Source organism: Tupaia chinensis, unplaced genomic scaffold (genome assembly GCF_000334495.1).
Source record: "Tupaia chinensis unplaced genomic scaffold, TupChi_1.0 Scaffold000197_1, whole genome shotgun sequence".
Classification (NCBI taxonomy): Eukaryota; Metazoa; Chordata; class Mammalia; order Scandentia; family Tupaiidae; genus Tupaia; species Tupaia belangeri.
Genome location: NW_006159672.1, coordinates 5,947,822 through 5,962,928, shown reverse-complemented (window position 1 = coordinate 5,962,928; position 15,107 = coordinate 5,947,822). Strand labels below are relative to the sequence as shown.

At 55.6% G+C, this 15,107-nt stretch overlaps 2 protein-coding genes across 3 annotated transcripts in view; one reads left to right on the top strand and one right to left on the bottom strand.

Moving 5' to 3' along the window:
• Nucleotides 1-6,016, top strand: part of STK32C (serine/threonine kinase 32C) — a 110,357-nt gene extending 104,341 nt beyond the window's left edge. The window contains exons 12-13 of the mRNA XM_006146932.2: nt 3,451-3,518; nt 5,107-6,016. Coding sequence (XP_006146994.1) covers nt 3,451-3,518; nt 5,107-5,251 — 213 coding nt within the window. The 3' untranslated portion in view covers nt 5,252-6,016. The remainder of the gene's footprint in view (nt 1-3,450; nt 3,519-5,106) is intronic.
• A 1,252-nt stretch (nt 6,017-7,268) lies between these two features.
• The window catches only part of DPYSL4 (dihydropyrimidinase like 4), a 22,141-nt gene continuing 14,302 nt past the window's right edge, over nt 7,269-15,107 (bottom strand). For both annotated transcript variants that reach the window (XM_006146930.1, XM_006146931.1), the window contains 5 exons: nt 14,848-14,989; nt 13,347-13,517; nt 12,597-12,776; nt 9,457-9,622; nt 7,269-9,031 (listed from right to left, as the gene is read on the bottom strand). In XM_006146930.1, the coding sequence (XP_006146992.1) occupies nt 8,940-9,031; nt 9,457-9,622; nt 12,597-12,776; nt 13,347-13,517; nt 14,848-14,989 (751 nt within the window). In that variant the 3' untranslated portion in view covers nt 7,269-8,939. The remainder of the gene's footprint in view (nt 9,032-9,456; nt 9,623-12,596; nt 12,777-13,346; nt 13,518-14,847; nt 14,990-15,107) is intronic.

Below are 15,107 nucleotides of genomic sequence, written 5' to 3'. Positions count from 1 at the left end.
AGCAACAGAAATTTGAACCTCGGTTCTGGTGGTCCAAATTTAAAATCAAGGTGTTAGCCTAACCGTGCTTCCTCCTAAGCTTCCAGGGGCAAGATCATCCTTTCTTGGGTCTTCCAGCTTTTGGCAGTGGCCGTCACTCATTGGGTTCCTTGGCTCGTAGCTGCACACTTCAACCTCTGCCTCACTGTCACACAGCCTCCTTCCTGTGTGTCTCCCCTCTCTTCTTAATAAGGACACCAGTCACTGGACTCAGGGCCCACCCTAACGTAGCACGACCTCATCTTGACCTCATTACATCTGCAAAGATCCAGTTTCCAAAGAAGGTACATTCACAGGTACCCAGATTAGGACTCGAACGTGTCTTTTGGAGGGAAACAGGTGAGCCGTAACACCAAGTGACATCTGGTGTTCACAAGAAAGCAACCACAGTTATGGGTTGATTCGGGGATGACAGCGGTAACACTGGAGAGGACACATGATCCCCTTGTCCCTGGACCCATGTGAGCCAGGACATGTCTCATTTACAAGTCTGGCCCTCTAGACTTGTGAATTAGATAGGGAAACAGTGGAGGTGACCACTGTCGTATCCTCAACCTCAAGGGATGAATGTAAATATGGTGACGGTGGCACTTCCCGCTGCCATTCCACGCCGGGTTAACGTTGATTTATTACCGCCTAGGGTGATTTGTTGAGGGGTGCGGGGTAGAGTTTCAGGAGCTATCACTGGACCTTTTCCATTATGTTAGCTACTTTAATCACAGTATCGAGATACCGACATATGAAAACTGTATATAGTGGGTTGCCAGAAAAGTCATAACGTATTTTTTCCCATGGTTTCCTATGCAAAAATGCATCATAACTTTTCTGACAATCCAATAGTTAAGATGTTCAGTTTGGTGTTTCAGTAAACATCTACGTCGTGGTATATGGTCACCACAGGAAAGCTAATTAACATCTCATCTCTACATAGTTACTGTGTGTGTGTGTGTGTGTGTGTGCGTGCGTGCGTGCGTGCGTGTGTGTGTGTTCACGCGCAAATACTGGCACAGCTGTCTGCCCCCGAAGGACACCCTGCTCTTTTAGACATCACCGTAGGGTCATGGTGTCCTGCTTGCCACTCGGGCCACGCAGCCGTTGGAGCAGTTGTGCCTCTGTGGTTAAGTGCAGCCGTGTCTGCTACTCTGGCTCGTCCTCATCACCACGTTGCTAGGGGGCTCAGTTCTGTAACAGCATCTGGTATCCCGGTGCCCCTCACCAGCTCATTCCTCATCACCTGATTGAAAGGCATGTCCACTGGGCATTCCAGAAGGTCATGGTCACCTGGAAGGTCCTCGGGTCTTCAATTCTGAGTCTGTTATTCATTCTAGTAGCCCACTTCTTGGAGATTTTCATCCTCCTTCAGCGTTCTTCCAAGGGTGGCCTGGAGTCTTCACTGTGTCACCAGTTCTTCCAAGTCTTCCAGAGCTATCCCGTAGCGTATTAAAATCTGCTCCCAGGGACCAGCAGTTAGCATAATAGCTATGTCGCTGAACTCCCATGTAGCCGACCACGGTTCAAGTCCCAGACCTGGTGGCTTAAACTCATGCTGGGCGCATGTGCATGTGTGTGGTGGCTTAAACTCACGCTGGGTGCATGTGCATGCGTGCCCAAGATCAAGATCCCGAGAAGAGAATGGAGGAGAAGGGATTGTGGTGTGGCCATCCACCCCCCCGGGATCCCAAGAAGAGAATGGAGAAGGGATTGTGGGCCTCCCCCCCCCCCCGGGGGGTGATTTCTCTCTGTCTCTCTCTGTCTTTCTGGCAAGCGCATGTGCCCTATAGCAAAAACCTCTCCAAAAAAGAAAGAAAGAGCATGTGCCCTATAGCAAAAACCTCTCCAAAAAAGAAAGAAAGAAAGAAAGAAAGAAAGAAAGAAAGAAAGAAAAAAAGGTCCACATATCCAAAGACTCCTTTACCCAGCCCCATTTTCCATTCTTTCCGCCCCAGTCCATAGCCCCGAAGGTTGTTCCCAGGCAGCTTCCCCTGGTTCTTGCTGGTACGCATTAGCCAGGCCCTCCGCAGGGCTAACACTTCCCAGTCGGCCATGGTGCTGCACACCTAATCATTGTTCTGGAACTAGAAGAGTAGGGAGCGAGTTTTACAAGGCACCTGCTGCAGTCATGACCCTATTGTAGCAGAAGGAGAAGGGGTGACTTCTGTAGGCTCAGGGAGTGCAGAGGAATCAGGGTTAGTGTTCTCACATGCATCCACTTATGTGTCCCTCCCAAGTTTCAGAGCCCAACTCTTTCCTCTTTAGGATCTGACTTTGATGTAGCAGACTTCTCAAGGCTATGGATTCAGCCTTTTCTGAAGTTTTGCTGCTCTCACAGCTGAGTGTGTTCTTCAGCGTGGTCTACCCGCAGGCTGCAGGAAACGAGGGGCCCTTTAAACACGACTGTGGGGGCCTTTTTTTTATTATTATTATTATCATAATCTTCTTTATATTACATTGGATTACATATAACTTTACATTGACTTCCATTGCTTTTTCAAAAGGGAATGCCATGCATGTCAGTCAATACAGAGGCATCGATCTCCCCGCTTTATCATTCAAAGTCTTTTCCATGCATTTCCCAATAATTATTATTATAATTTTGTAAAACAGTCAATCACTATTTCTCATTTTGCTTGTTAAAAGACTTCACCCATCATGAAATACTTCCCAGACCAGTCCAGTTGAGAATACTATACACGTCATCTTCAACAGATAATAAACCATATCTGTTTCTCACTAGCATCCGACTGTGGGGGCCTTTGACTCACACTTTGCCTTCAGTGCTAGTTGGCTGCATGAGTCTTGTTTGCTCATACGTTGACAGTGACCAACAAGAACCAAGCAAACTGCAGTCCTTATAATTATTCTTTCCCCCATCATACAAACACCAGCGCTGTGGTAGTGGCCGGCATGTCCCCTTCTACCTGCGTCCCTCTCAACTCACCCTAGGGAGGAGTCTTAGTAAGTACAGTCCTGCCACCTTGCTTATGTGGCCAGTGAGCACCCCAAATCCAAACTCCAGTCCAAAGGGTTGCTTCCCAGGACAGCCCCTGGTACCAGCCTTCCCTGGGAAGGTTCCCCAGAAGCCGACCCTGAGATAGGAATTTGTCTACCAGTAACAAGGGCCTGGGAGTAGGGAAAACAGGACAGGGAAGGAGTGTCTAGGCAAGGGTGTGGCTTCCAGCCTAGTCCTGCAGGCATTATGGAGCAAGCTGTCCACCCACTAGCCAGAGAGCTGGGCAGAGGTCCTCCAGGAGCCCAGAGGCAGACTTCCAAAGGAAGCCACAGGGGCAGGCTCTAGGGAAAGCTGACCAGGTGGAGGTTTCAGAGTGATGCTCAGAGACCAACCCGAGGGCACCTGTGCAGAACCTGGACCGCGTCCACTGCAGACTCACACGTGTGTCTTTCTGTGCACAGGAGAACGACTATCTTCAGGACTGCCTTGATGCAATCCAGCAAGACTTTGTGATTTTTAACAGAGAAAAGTGAGTATGTTATGTGTTAGGGGGTGGGGGTAATGGTGACAGAGGAGGAGAATTGAGCCCCCTGCTGGCTACCTGTCTGATGTGTTCTGGGCCACATGAGTCTGTGAGACTCCAACATGCCTGACCCCTGCTACCCCAGGGGTCTGACCAGTGATCATCGACGGGAGAAGTAGGAGGTTGCTGCTCAGCCTCTGTGTGTGGGCGGGGAGAGGGACTAACTGGGAACTTTGAGCTTTACCTGGGGCCCATCTCCAGGGAGGACTCTCAGAGATTGTCCAGGTCAGGGCTGATGGCTTCCTGGTGGCCCCTGTCAGTTACATCAACTCTGCTCGGGCTTGCTCATCATTCATTCAGCAAACATCTACGAGCGCTAGATACTACAGGACAGAGAGGGCCCAGATGGCTGGCACGGGGATGAGCCAGGCCACAACTAGCTAACCATACCTACCACGATGGGGAGAAAGCCCAGTGCTATAGGGGTATATAGGCTTGGGGGACAGGGTAAGGCAGGGGGTGCTTCCTAAAGGAGGTGGCTCTGAGCTCTGACCTGAAGGAATGCATAGGATGGTGTGCGGGGACTGGTCGAGGACACTAGCTCCCATCCTGGGGAGTCAGAGGACAGGGTGGAGAATAGGACCTGAAAAGCCATTTCCAAAGCTGCTGATCCATGGAACCTGGCTAAGTCAAGCCCATGCAGCTTACGACTGTTCATGAACCGAGACTCACGGGCTTGCTGCTCCCAGCCTGAGCACCATGGCCAGGCTGGCGGAGGATGCTGTGAGGCTGAGCTGCCCGTGCCTGGCGTGCCCCTTGGCTTGCCCCTTGGCTTGCCCCTTGGCTTACCCTCAACTCCCTCTCAAACTCCCTGCCGTGCCCAGTATGTCCCAGGGCAGGGCTTCCAAGGGAGATGCCAGCATGTGACCCATGTTCGTGCCCATGCCATGTTCTCCAAAGACAGAGTCCACAAGCACTTAGACAATTGTGGGACTGGTGAGTTAAAAGTCTGCTGGGATCAGCAGTTGGCGTAATGGCTATGTCACTGGACTCCCATGTAGTCGACTGCGGTTCGAGTCCCAGACCCAGTGGCTTAAACTCACGCTGGGCATGTGTGCATGCCCAAGATCCGAAGAGGAGAATGGAAGAGAAGGGATTGTGTGGCCATGCCCCCTGGGGAGTGATTTCTTGCTTTCTGTCTCTCTATCTCTCTCTCTCTTTCTGGCGAGCGCACTCGCCCTATAGCAAAAACCTCTCCAAGAAAAAAAAAAAAAGAAACAAGCCAAGTACGTGTGTATGCGTGCCCAAAATGCCATGAAGACATCAGAGAAGAGACTGCAGTGTGGTCATCCCCCTGAGGGGTGCTTTCTCACTTTCTGTCTCCCTGTCTCTCTCTGTCTTCCATCAAGCCCACGTGAGCTATAGCAAAAATCTCTGTAAAAACATAAATAAATAAAACATAAAGGTTGACAATTGAGTGGATTTTTGCTTTAACAGAGAAGTATGAGTTTGCTGGGATGAGAAGTCTGCTGAGGCTTCTGGGAGGGCCATGGCAACTGCATGGAGCCTCTCCCTGTGTTTCCCCCAAACCCAGGCTGAAGAGGAGCCAGGACCTCACGAACGAGCCCCTCGCCGCCCCCGAGGTCAAGGACATGGCAGAGCCCACGGAGGACAGTGAGGAAGAGCGCTCAGCCCTGCCCATGTGCGGCTCCATCTGCCCCTCAGCCGGGAGCAGCTAGGCACCCAGGGAGGCGCCGTGGATGGGGAGCTCTCAGGTTGCTTTGGAGACTCGGATCTGCTGAAGGGAGGGGCGGGTGGAGGCCCGGCCTCCACCTTCCAACCTGGGCAGCCCACGGTGTCCAGCCACATTTTATACCTACAGTCCCACTGCCAAGCCTGCTCCCTCAAAGTGGTGCAGGGCGACGAGGTGTTGGTGCGGCTGAGAGTGGCAGGAGCTATGTGCCCGTCAAGGGCAGCCGTGTGACAAGGAGGGCTGGGAGCCCTCGGGCCCTTGGTTACTATAATGTGGAGGAAGGCATACAGGCCATAACCTTGGCCGCTCCTGGGTGGCCCCTCTGACCGCTGGCTGCAGGCCCCGGGAGACCAGGGACTGCTGGGTGGGAAGGAGCCCTCGGCCCTCTGGTCTCTCACAGACTCTAGGCTGTACATAGCCCTCGTGGCCACGCCCTGCCATCTGGCTGCCCCAAAGTCTGTGAGCTTGCTACCCAGCGCTGTGGGTGTGGCAGGGTCTCTCTCCATTCTTGTACATCAAGGGCAGGGGTGGGGGGAGGGCAGTGGGTGGGAAGATGAAGAATGTTTTCTAGAGATACAAACTGTTCCGGCAATTTCTGCTGTGTTTCTGTATAGTTTTCACCTCTGAAAATTACAATGTAAGAACTGCTCAGTGCTGAATGTCGCACATGTATTCTGTACCTGCGAAGCAGTCACTCAGTGTCTACCGTTTTTGTTTTGTTGTTTTGCCATAAGGTGCATGCGCTCATCAGAGAAAAAGAAAGGGAGAAATCACCTCACCGGAGGGTGGCCACGCCACAATCCCTTCTCCTCCATTCTCCTCTTGGGATTTTGGGCACACACACACGTACCCACCATGATTTTCAAGCTGCCAGGTCTAGGGCTCAAACCATGGTCAGCCATGTGGGAATTCAGTACCTTAACCACTGTGTGCCTGCTGGCCCCTCAACGCCTGCAAGTTTTACTTAGACAAAGTCTGTTGTGGCTTGGGACAGCCAGGCAGTGGGTGGCTCCTCAGGGCACCCTACTAAGCAAAGCTTCACAGAGCGGTAGGCCTTGGGAGGGGGCCTCGACTTCCACACAGCCACAAGGCAGTCGAAGGCAGAGAAGGTACCTGAGGCGGAGGAGGCCGGGGCAGGGCCTTGCATGGTGGGGCTTCGCAGAGCTGGGGAGTGCATGTTCTCTAAGACAGGACGTCACCCTCTTGCTGCCATCAGGTTCTGGCGTCAGAATGGGAATTTAGGACAGACTGCCTGCTTCTCTCCTGCATAGAGGGAGGACGGGCTCAGCCCCATCAACCCCGGCTCAGACCGGTCTGCACCAGTTCACTTACGGGAGGCAGCGTGTGGGGTCTGTGTCCCTCGACACGCTGACAGAACATGTCTGGCCTATGTCCACTGAACCCAGCAAACGTGGCCTTCCCCCCTCAGCTGTGCTGTGAAATGACCGGGAAGCAAAATGATCACAGAATATTTGAGGATGAAACGGCTGTTTCAGGGGCAGGGTCAAGACCAAGAGCAGAGGAGGCAGCTCTCCGTCACCCACCCCCCATGCTCTGAGATGCGTGGGAATTAACTGCCCGGCCCTCAGCGAACCTGGGACTCAGCTCAGTGCGGCGTGGAGGGACATAGAGCCCGAGTCACCAGCAGGCCCTGCGAGGGCCCCGAGGTGCTGCGTCCTGGAGGGAAGCCTGGTGTCAGAGGCAGGAACAGGGAAGGAGTTGGGGATTTGTATAAATGTGTTCGGGAGACCATGGGGTGAGGCCATGATGTATCTCTACGATGCGGCAGGAAAGCGAGTGTTGTCTGGTTTCTTGATCATGCCCTCTCCTTGCTGAGGGGAGGACTGGGGACCCTGACATAGTGGGCATCAACCTCAAGGGAGCCCCAGGGACGCAGCCCCAAGGCTGCACTGACCAGACGCACGTGGGTGGGAGAAGGGCCTTCTCCAGAGGAGCTGCCTGGGGCCAGTGCAGCTTTATAGGATCCCCAGATTCAAGGGGCAGTCTGTGGCCCCCAAGAGACCACAGCAGGAAATGCTCCTTGGTGTCCGTGAACTGACACCGGGCAGCGGCCAGGGAAGCAGTGGTGAGTTGTGAGGACAGTCACCAGTGGCCCTCCAGGGCTTGCCTTCTGCCAGTGGTGCACAGTGATCATGGCCTGTCCCTCTTCTGGGGGTGAAAACACCCTTCTGGAAACATTTCCACACCATTTCTTATGAGAAAGAGGCTGAGACCAGGAGGCCAGCCGGCAGATCTAGAAGGTTCTGGATCAGATCCCTTAAGAGCCAGGGCTGGTTTTGCAGGCCTGTGTGAGTGACATTCTCCTTGGGCGGCCTCCACTTCCTCCCTGGCCTCCACTCCCTCCCTAGCCTCCTCCAGGAGGTATGCTCTGACTTCAAGTGCTCCCGCTGCGCCATGCTGCCCTGGCCTGGTTTGGACCCATCTACTCAGAATTGTGTGTGTGTGGATCCTCCCTCTAAGCACTTGGCTGTGGGTCACAGCCAGTGTCTCTCTGAGCCCCTGGTTGTCTGCAGCCCTGCAGGCTCCCTTCCCTATGAGTGGAACTCCCTCTCCTTCCCCAGCACTCAGACCCAGCCCTGCCCCTGGCCAGAGGGCAGAGTAGACAGGTCAGTGAAGGATGCATCTAGGTCCACGCGCTTCACAGCAGCACGAGGCCAGGGTGGGGGCAGCAGAGGGCTTCCAAGGGTCTGCACACAAACCACTGTGGGGAGACAGCGCGAGGAGGTAAAGAGGCTGGCTGTTCACACGCAGGTGGCTTCTAACCAGACATCTTTAATTGACCCAATTCACATCAGACTTGGGGCGAGTGTCCCACCGACCGGGTATGGGTGGCATGCATAGATTCCTGGCTACAGTTGTCCTCACAGTACAAAACTGCTACTCTAATAAATCTATTGACACACATTTTGTAGTAAAAGGAGAGCGTCTTAGCTAACGGATCGTACAGTTCCCCTGGAGGTGGGCCACTAGAAAGCATAGGTTTGGTCCTTGGAAACGTGTACAAACGAGTCCCTACCTGGGAAGGAGCTACTCTACGCTAAGTCCCGATGGATCCCTGAAGTCACAGCAGCTCCTCAAGGGCAGGAGGGCCCACGCACCCTCGCTCTCCCCCCTGCACCAGGGTGGGCAGGGCGACGGGCTGCACCTGAGCACCGTGGAGCAGGCAGGAGCTGGGGGCTTGTGAGGGCAGTGATTCGCAATGGGGAGGAGGCAGCCAACGCCCACCTAGCCTGCACTCAGACCCTCGCAGGTTCATCAGCTTAGAGCTTGAATGAGCTTCTCAGCCAGCCCAGCTGTTCCTGTGCATTCTGTGAAGCACCCGGGGGGTCCCACAGCCCTCATTGATGGCCCCAACCTTCATGATGAGGCCACGCTGGCATTAGGACACTTACCACCCAGGCTGGGGGCACCTGAGCTATCCCTGCCACATCTTGCCTCCTCACCCTGGCAGTGAAATCTCCCCAGATTCTTGAGGGGGCTCCTCCTAGCAGGACCTGGGACCCCAAAAGGAGAGCTTGCGGGGGAGGGAAGGTAAGGCTGAGCACCTTTCAAAATAACTTCTACAAAGGAAAAAGCTAACTGAGGTGAGCGGTCCCCAGGCGGTCCACCCGCTGGGAACAGCACCAATTTGTTGGATCGCAAGTCCCACACGTCTAGGAAAGAGAAGTGATGTTGGATCGTCCACCAGGGGGCGCCATGATCTTCTGAGCCGTGCGTCTGGCAATGTGGTCGTCGGCCTGAGAACCTGAACAAAGGGCAGGGATGGGCTTGGAAAAGACACTAGACAGTGTGAGTGGGAGGATGGTCCCCTCTATCCAAAAGGGAGAAACTGGCATGGCTGGCTGCCTCCAAGAGGCCAGGACTGCAGAGCCCTCAGCCCCGACCTCACAATGTGCTCCCAAGGTTGGTTTCACTCCCTGAGTGCTGTGAGGCCTCAGGTGCACAGGAAACTGCCCAATAGAGCCTAAGACCCGCAAGGACTTGAAGTTCCTGGTTGTGTGCAGGCCCAGGTGTGGGCAGATCTTGCGGCCCTCAGCCCAGCTCCCCAACCTTCCCTGCATAGGCTGGGCCCTGGTGCCTGAAACCCCATGGCTGCAGGGAAACTTCTTGCCCCTTAGAATGCTCCGGCAGAGCCCAGCATACCCACCCCACACTCCAGGTTCAACTCACCCGACAGGCTGAATCCCGACTGGTGCAGGTTGCGCACGGGTGGGACGGAGATCTTGCCCGTGCAGGATGCACGAGCCGGGGTACCACCCCCTGGCTTGGCAGGCACCATCACCTCGTGGACTGGCCCATCATAGAGGCCTCGGGGCACACCGTGGATCTCTGCCAGCTGCAGGGCCAAGGGACTAGGTGTGAGGGGGCTGAGCCTGCCGAGAGCAGGAGGGCAGGCGCTCCGGCCCGAGAGCAGGGCCTGCTCTGGTCTGGGCTTCTGTGCCGGGTTCAGGATTTCCAGGCTCCTCCAATGGAGACACCCACCTGTGTGCACATACACATGCCTCCCTCCTCACAATGCCCCCAACACACGTGTGCACACACCTGCATACTCGTGTGCACATGTCCCACCCTTCAGTCTTAAATACTCAGGGACGCACACCCTCACACCTCCCTACACATCTCTCCCTCACACTTGCACAGACAAGACACACGCCACACACCAGGCCGCTGGGGCCTGAGCTGCAGGAGCACTGCCCAGAGAAGGGCTATCTGCCTGCCAAGGGAGGGACACCAGCCCCCAAAGTTGCTGCCTCCTCAGGGCCCAAACTTTCTGTGGTTCCAGCATGGCCCCCACTCTGAGGGAGCCCTGAGATGAAGGCTATGTTATTCTCCCAGAAAATGGTCCCCAAAGTCAGAGGCATTTTCCCAGGAGCCCCACAGTGGACGAATGAACCGTGGACTGAAGTCAGACCCTTCAGTCCTTGTGTTTCCAGCTGGCACCTCCCTGAGGACTCATGGGTTAGAGGCATGATTCCCAGGCCTGAGCCCAGCCATGGAAGACTCTGACATCCTGCCCTGAGGGCGCAGCTGGCCAGTGGACAAAGGCTGAGTCCCAAGGACTCAGGGGGGTTTGAATGCAGCCCCCACCAGGTGTGCACAGCAGGCCTGCACCTCTCCCCATCTCCCTTCCCTTGTCTGTGAATGGGCCGAGTCTGATCTCGGAGCTGCCCTGCTGCAGGCCCCAGTCAGGGTGCCCCATTCATGCCTCTGCCCCCACCCTGAAGGTGGGGGATGGGATAGCCTTCTGGCCTCATGCAATGTGTGTTGGGTCTGGACCCCTGCTCTGCCTCATTCAAACCCTGAGGGAAGAGGGAGTGAAGCTCCACAGTCAGATCTGGATGCGTGGCTGCCTGGTCCCTGACAGCCTGTGACAGCAGTGTCTTTGCAAGTTAGCACAGATGCCACTCTCCCTGCAGAGGAAGGAAGCCAGCACCCCAGCCCCCGCCTGTGGGGACAAGCCCCCAGCCCATCCTGATCCCTCCTCACTCCAAGTTTGGACCACATCCTTCAGGAAAAACAGAGCTGGGATGAAGTAAACCACTGTGCACAGTAGTGTGTGTGTGTGCGTGTGTATGCGCTTGTGTGTGTGTGTTGCAGGTGCATGTGGGTGGTGTATGTGTGCGGATGAAGAAGCATCCAGTGGCCCTGGCAGACACACCAGCTGGCACAGGATCAAACATGACGAGCACGGACAGACATGGCCAAGACCAGGGGGAGAGGTGCGAAGGCTGTGAAATGGGCCCACGTCTAAGTTCACGAAGGCCCATTGCAAGAACGGCCCACAGCCTGATTTACACAGGGCATATCTACTCGTGGAGAAGCCCGGGAAGGGTCTAAAGACTTGATGGCCGTTTACTCGGAAGGTGGCTGCAAAGGATTTACTATTTCTCTTATACCCATCTTTTCTCTAACCACGGCAGATTAACTTGGGTAACAAAAGAATCCAGGGCTGCCAGTAGGAATCGAGTTCCCAGCTGACGGGGAGCCTGGGGGAGGCCCTCCTTGCCACTTCCCCAGAGGCAGGCTCCACCTTGCTGACCCCTTGGCGGGCAGGGGCAGGCTGACCAGGTGAAACCTGATGAACGTAAAGGTGCCCCTGTATCCTGACCAAGAACTCGCCCCTGCTCACCTGCCCACCCGCATGAGCCCACCGTGGTCTGGCCCTTACCCTGTTTCGAGCCTTTATCCTCTTGTAGACGAAGTCCGGGAAGGTCTTCCGGGGAATGAAGCGGCCAGCCCCTGGGGTGACGGACATGTTCCCATCCTCCAGCACCACTCTGCCCTGACTGATGACCACCGTGGGGGCCCCTCGGCACTCCACTCCTTCGAATACGTTGTACTCCACGTTCTGGGTGCAGAGGCCCAAAGGTCTGGTGCCATGTCCTGGGGACCCCTTCGCCCCCATCTCCCTATAGCCGCCAGAGCGCTGCCCACTGACCCGCATTGGAGGAGGCCTGTCAGCGCCGGTGCTGAGACTCCTAATGGTCTACTCAGATCAGGCGGACTTCAGAAGGACCCAGCCCTCAACCTCCCCGCCCGCTCCTAAATCATGTGCTTCTTAAAAGGACCAAGGGAACATTCCTGTGCAGGCAGTACGGGTCACTTTCCCCTTAACCGGGCAGGTACATACACCACTCGGCCTCAGTCGCTCATCTGCACAATGGGCCCACAGAGGTGGCAGTCACAGCTCTGGTGCAGCAGTGGCAAGAGTGTATGCGCTTGTGTGTGTGTGTTGCAGGTGCATGTGGGTGGTGTATGTGTGCGGATGAAGAAGCATCCAGTGGCCCTGGCAGACACACCAGCTGGCACAGGATCAAACATGACGAGCACGGACAGACATGGCCAAGACCAGGGGGAGAGGTGCGAAGGCTGTGAAATGGGCCCACGTCTAAGTTCACGAAGGCCCATTGCAAGAACGGCCCACAGCCTGATTTACACAGGGCATATCTACTCGTGGAGAAGCCCGGGAAGGGTCTAAAGACTTGATGGCCGTTTACTCGGAAGGTGGCTGCAAAGGATTTACTATTTCTCTTATACCCATCTTTTCTCTAACCACGGCAGATTAACTTGGGTAACAAAAGAATCCAGGGCTGCCAGTAGGAATCGAGTTCCCAGCTGACGGGGAGCCTGGGGGAGGCCCTCCTTGCCACTTCCCCAGAGGCAGGCTCCACCATGCTGACCCCTTGGCGGGCAGGGGCAGGCTGACCAGGTGAAACCTGATGAACGTAAAGGTGCCCCTGTATCCTGACCAAGAACTCGCCCCTGCTCACCTGCCCACCCGCATGAGCCCACCGTGGTCTGGCCCTTACCCTGTTTCGAGCCTTTATCCTCTTGTAGACGAAGTCCGGGAAGGTCTTCCGGGGAATGAAGCGGCCAGCCCCTGGGGTGACGGACATGTTCCCATCCTCCAGCACCACTCTGCCCTGACTGATGACCACCGTGGGGGCCCCTCGGCACTCCACTCCTTCGAATACGTTGTACTCCACGTTCTGGGTGCAGAGGCCCAAAGGTCTGGTGCCATGTCCTGGGGACCCCTTCGCCCCCATCTCCCTATAGCCGCCAGAGCGCTGCCCACTGACCCGCATTGGAGGAGGCCTGTCAGCGCCGGTGCTGAGACTCCTAATGGTCTACTCAGATCAGGCGGACTTCAGAAGGACCCAGCCCTCAACCTCCCCGCCCGCTCCTAAATCATGTGCTTCTTAAAAGGACCAAGGGAACATTCCTGTGCAGGCAGTACGGGTCACTTTCCCCTTAACCGGGCAGGTACATACACCACTCGGCCTCAGTCGCTCATCTGCACAATGGGCCCACAGAGGTGGCAGTCACAGCTCTGGTGCAGCAGTGGCAAGATAAGGCAGGGGAGCCTGTCGGGGCTGCCCAGGGGCACCAGCAGAAGTTGCCCTGATGGACCAAGCTGCTGCTCCTGCCTGTGAGGGCCACATGGAGCAGGGGCAGCAGGGCCACGGTCCCCATCCCCTGGAACTCTCTGTGAAAGCTGCCTTGGGGCCCCTCAGCACCCCTCGAACCAGCCCTGATGTCAGGAACAAGATGTTTCCTACCAGGTTGTGGTTCTTGGCAGAGATGATTTTCGTGGCCTTGGGGTTCCATATAACCAGGTCGGCATCAGACCCCACGGCCACTCGCCCCTTCCTTGGGTAAAAATTGAAGATTTTGGCAGCATTTGTGCTGGTCACGGCAACAAACTCATTCTCGTCCATTTTCCCCGAGGCCTGAGAGACAAGAAGGCTGAGCTGAGGGGGAAAGGTGCCCCCAGAGGGGGAGGGAATCAGACTGCACCCCAGGTCCCAGGCTCAGGAGGACCATCTTGCTGTGGCAACACCCCAGTTAGAAGGGGGGAGCTCAAATGCCCCAGGTGGAAGGCACCACGTGTCCTGTGTGAACCCACGGGTCCTCAGTCAAACCTGTCCGTCTTCCTGTGGACAAAGCCTGATTTCTGTACTCACCTTGTGAGTAAAAGCTGAAGTTTCAGTAGCATCCATGTCCCCTGAAAGACCATGACAGTCTCCCTGGGAAGCCCAGGAGGGAGGGCTGGCTGAGGGAAGAGCTCAGGACCAGGATGAGGGGGTAAGGATGCCATACAGGGCAACAGAGGGCAGGGCGGTGAGATGGAAGCATGAGGAAATCTCAGGAGTTTCAGGAGGACCACTAACATGGGGGGTTAACTCTGTCAGGGGACCCATTCTCACCAACCCAAGGGTGCAAATGCAACTTTTTTTGTTGTTGTTGTTGATGGTTTTTTTTGAGAGATTTTCGCTATAGCGTGCGTGCGCTCACCAGACAGAGAGACAGAAAGTGAGAAATCACCCCCCAGGGGGGATGGTCACGCCGCAATCCCTTCTCCTCCATTCTCCTCTCGGGATCTTGGGCACGCACGCACACGTGCCCGGTGTGAGTTTTAAGCCACTGGGTCCGGGACACGAACCGCGGTCGACTACGTGGGAGTCCAGTGACATAGCCATTACGCCAACTGCTGGTTCCCACAAATGCAACTTTTTTAAAAAGATTTTTTTGGCCAGAGGGCATGTGTGCTCACCAGAGAGAGACAGACAGAGATAGAGAGATGGAAAATAAGAAATCCCCCCCTGAGGGGGGGGGGGATGGCCATGCCATAATCCCTTCTCCTCTATTCTCTTCTTAGGATTTTGGGCACACACACACACAGGCCTGGCATGATTTTCAAGTCACCGAGTCCAGGACTCAAACCTCAGTCTGCCATGTGAGAGTGCAGTACCTTAATCATCATACCCAATCCTGGCCCCTACATACATACGTTCTAAATGCAATCTTAGATCTGTGGGGAGGGCAGCAGCCATCCCTGACATTGACGAAGTCTCATCGGGAGGGACCAGAACAGGTGTCTGAGGAACCCTGGATGACAATCTGTGACTCAAGAGTGGGGTATGACATCTTGGGGGGGTCATACACTCCAACTTCTAGTTAACCAGCATTTACAGCGTAAGCGGCTCCCCTTCCTAGCAGATGGTCAGAATCCTGGGGGCAGCATCCCCGGTGGCCTGTGCACCCCAGGTTTGTACTCACCACACACTTCTCCCAGACCACGGACATGCGCTCCTCCACACCATTGGTGCCCTCGGGGATCAGCGTGAAGTTGTCTTTGCCGACGGCCTTCTGGGCAGTGGTGAAGGTACAGTGGGCACTGCCTGTCACCTGGAGGTCCCCACTAGGAACAGGCTGGGATCAGAGGAGTCTCGAGGGGCCTGGCCTTCCTGAGCCACAAACGCCAGGCCAGGTTGAACCACCCCAGCTAGCACAGCCACAGGGGCTAGTGGCTGGGCGGG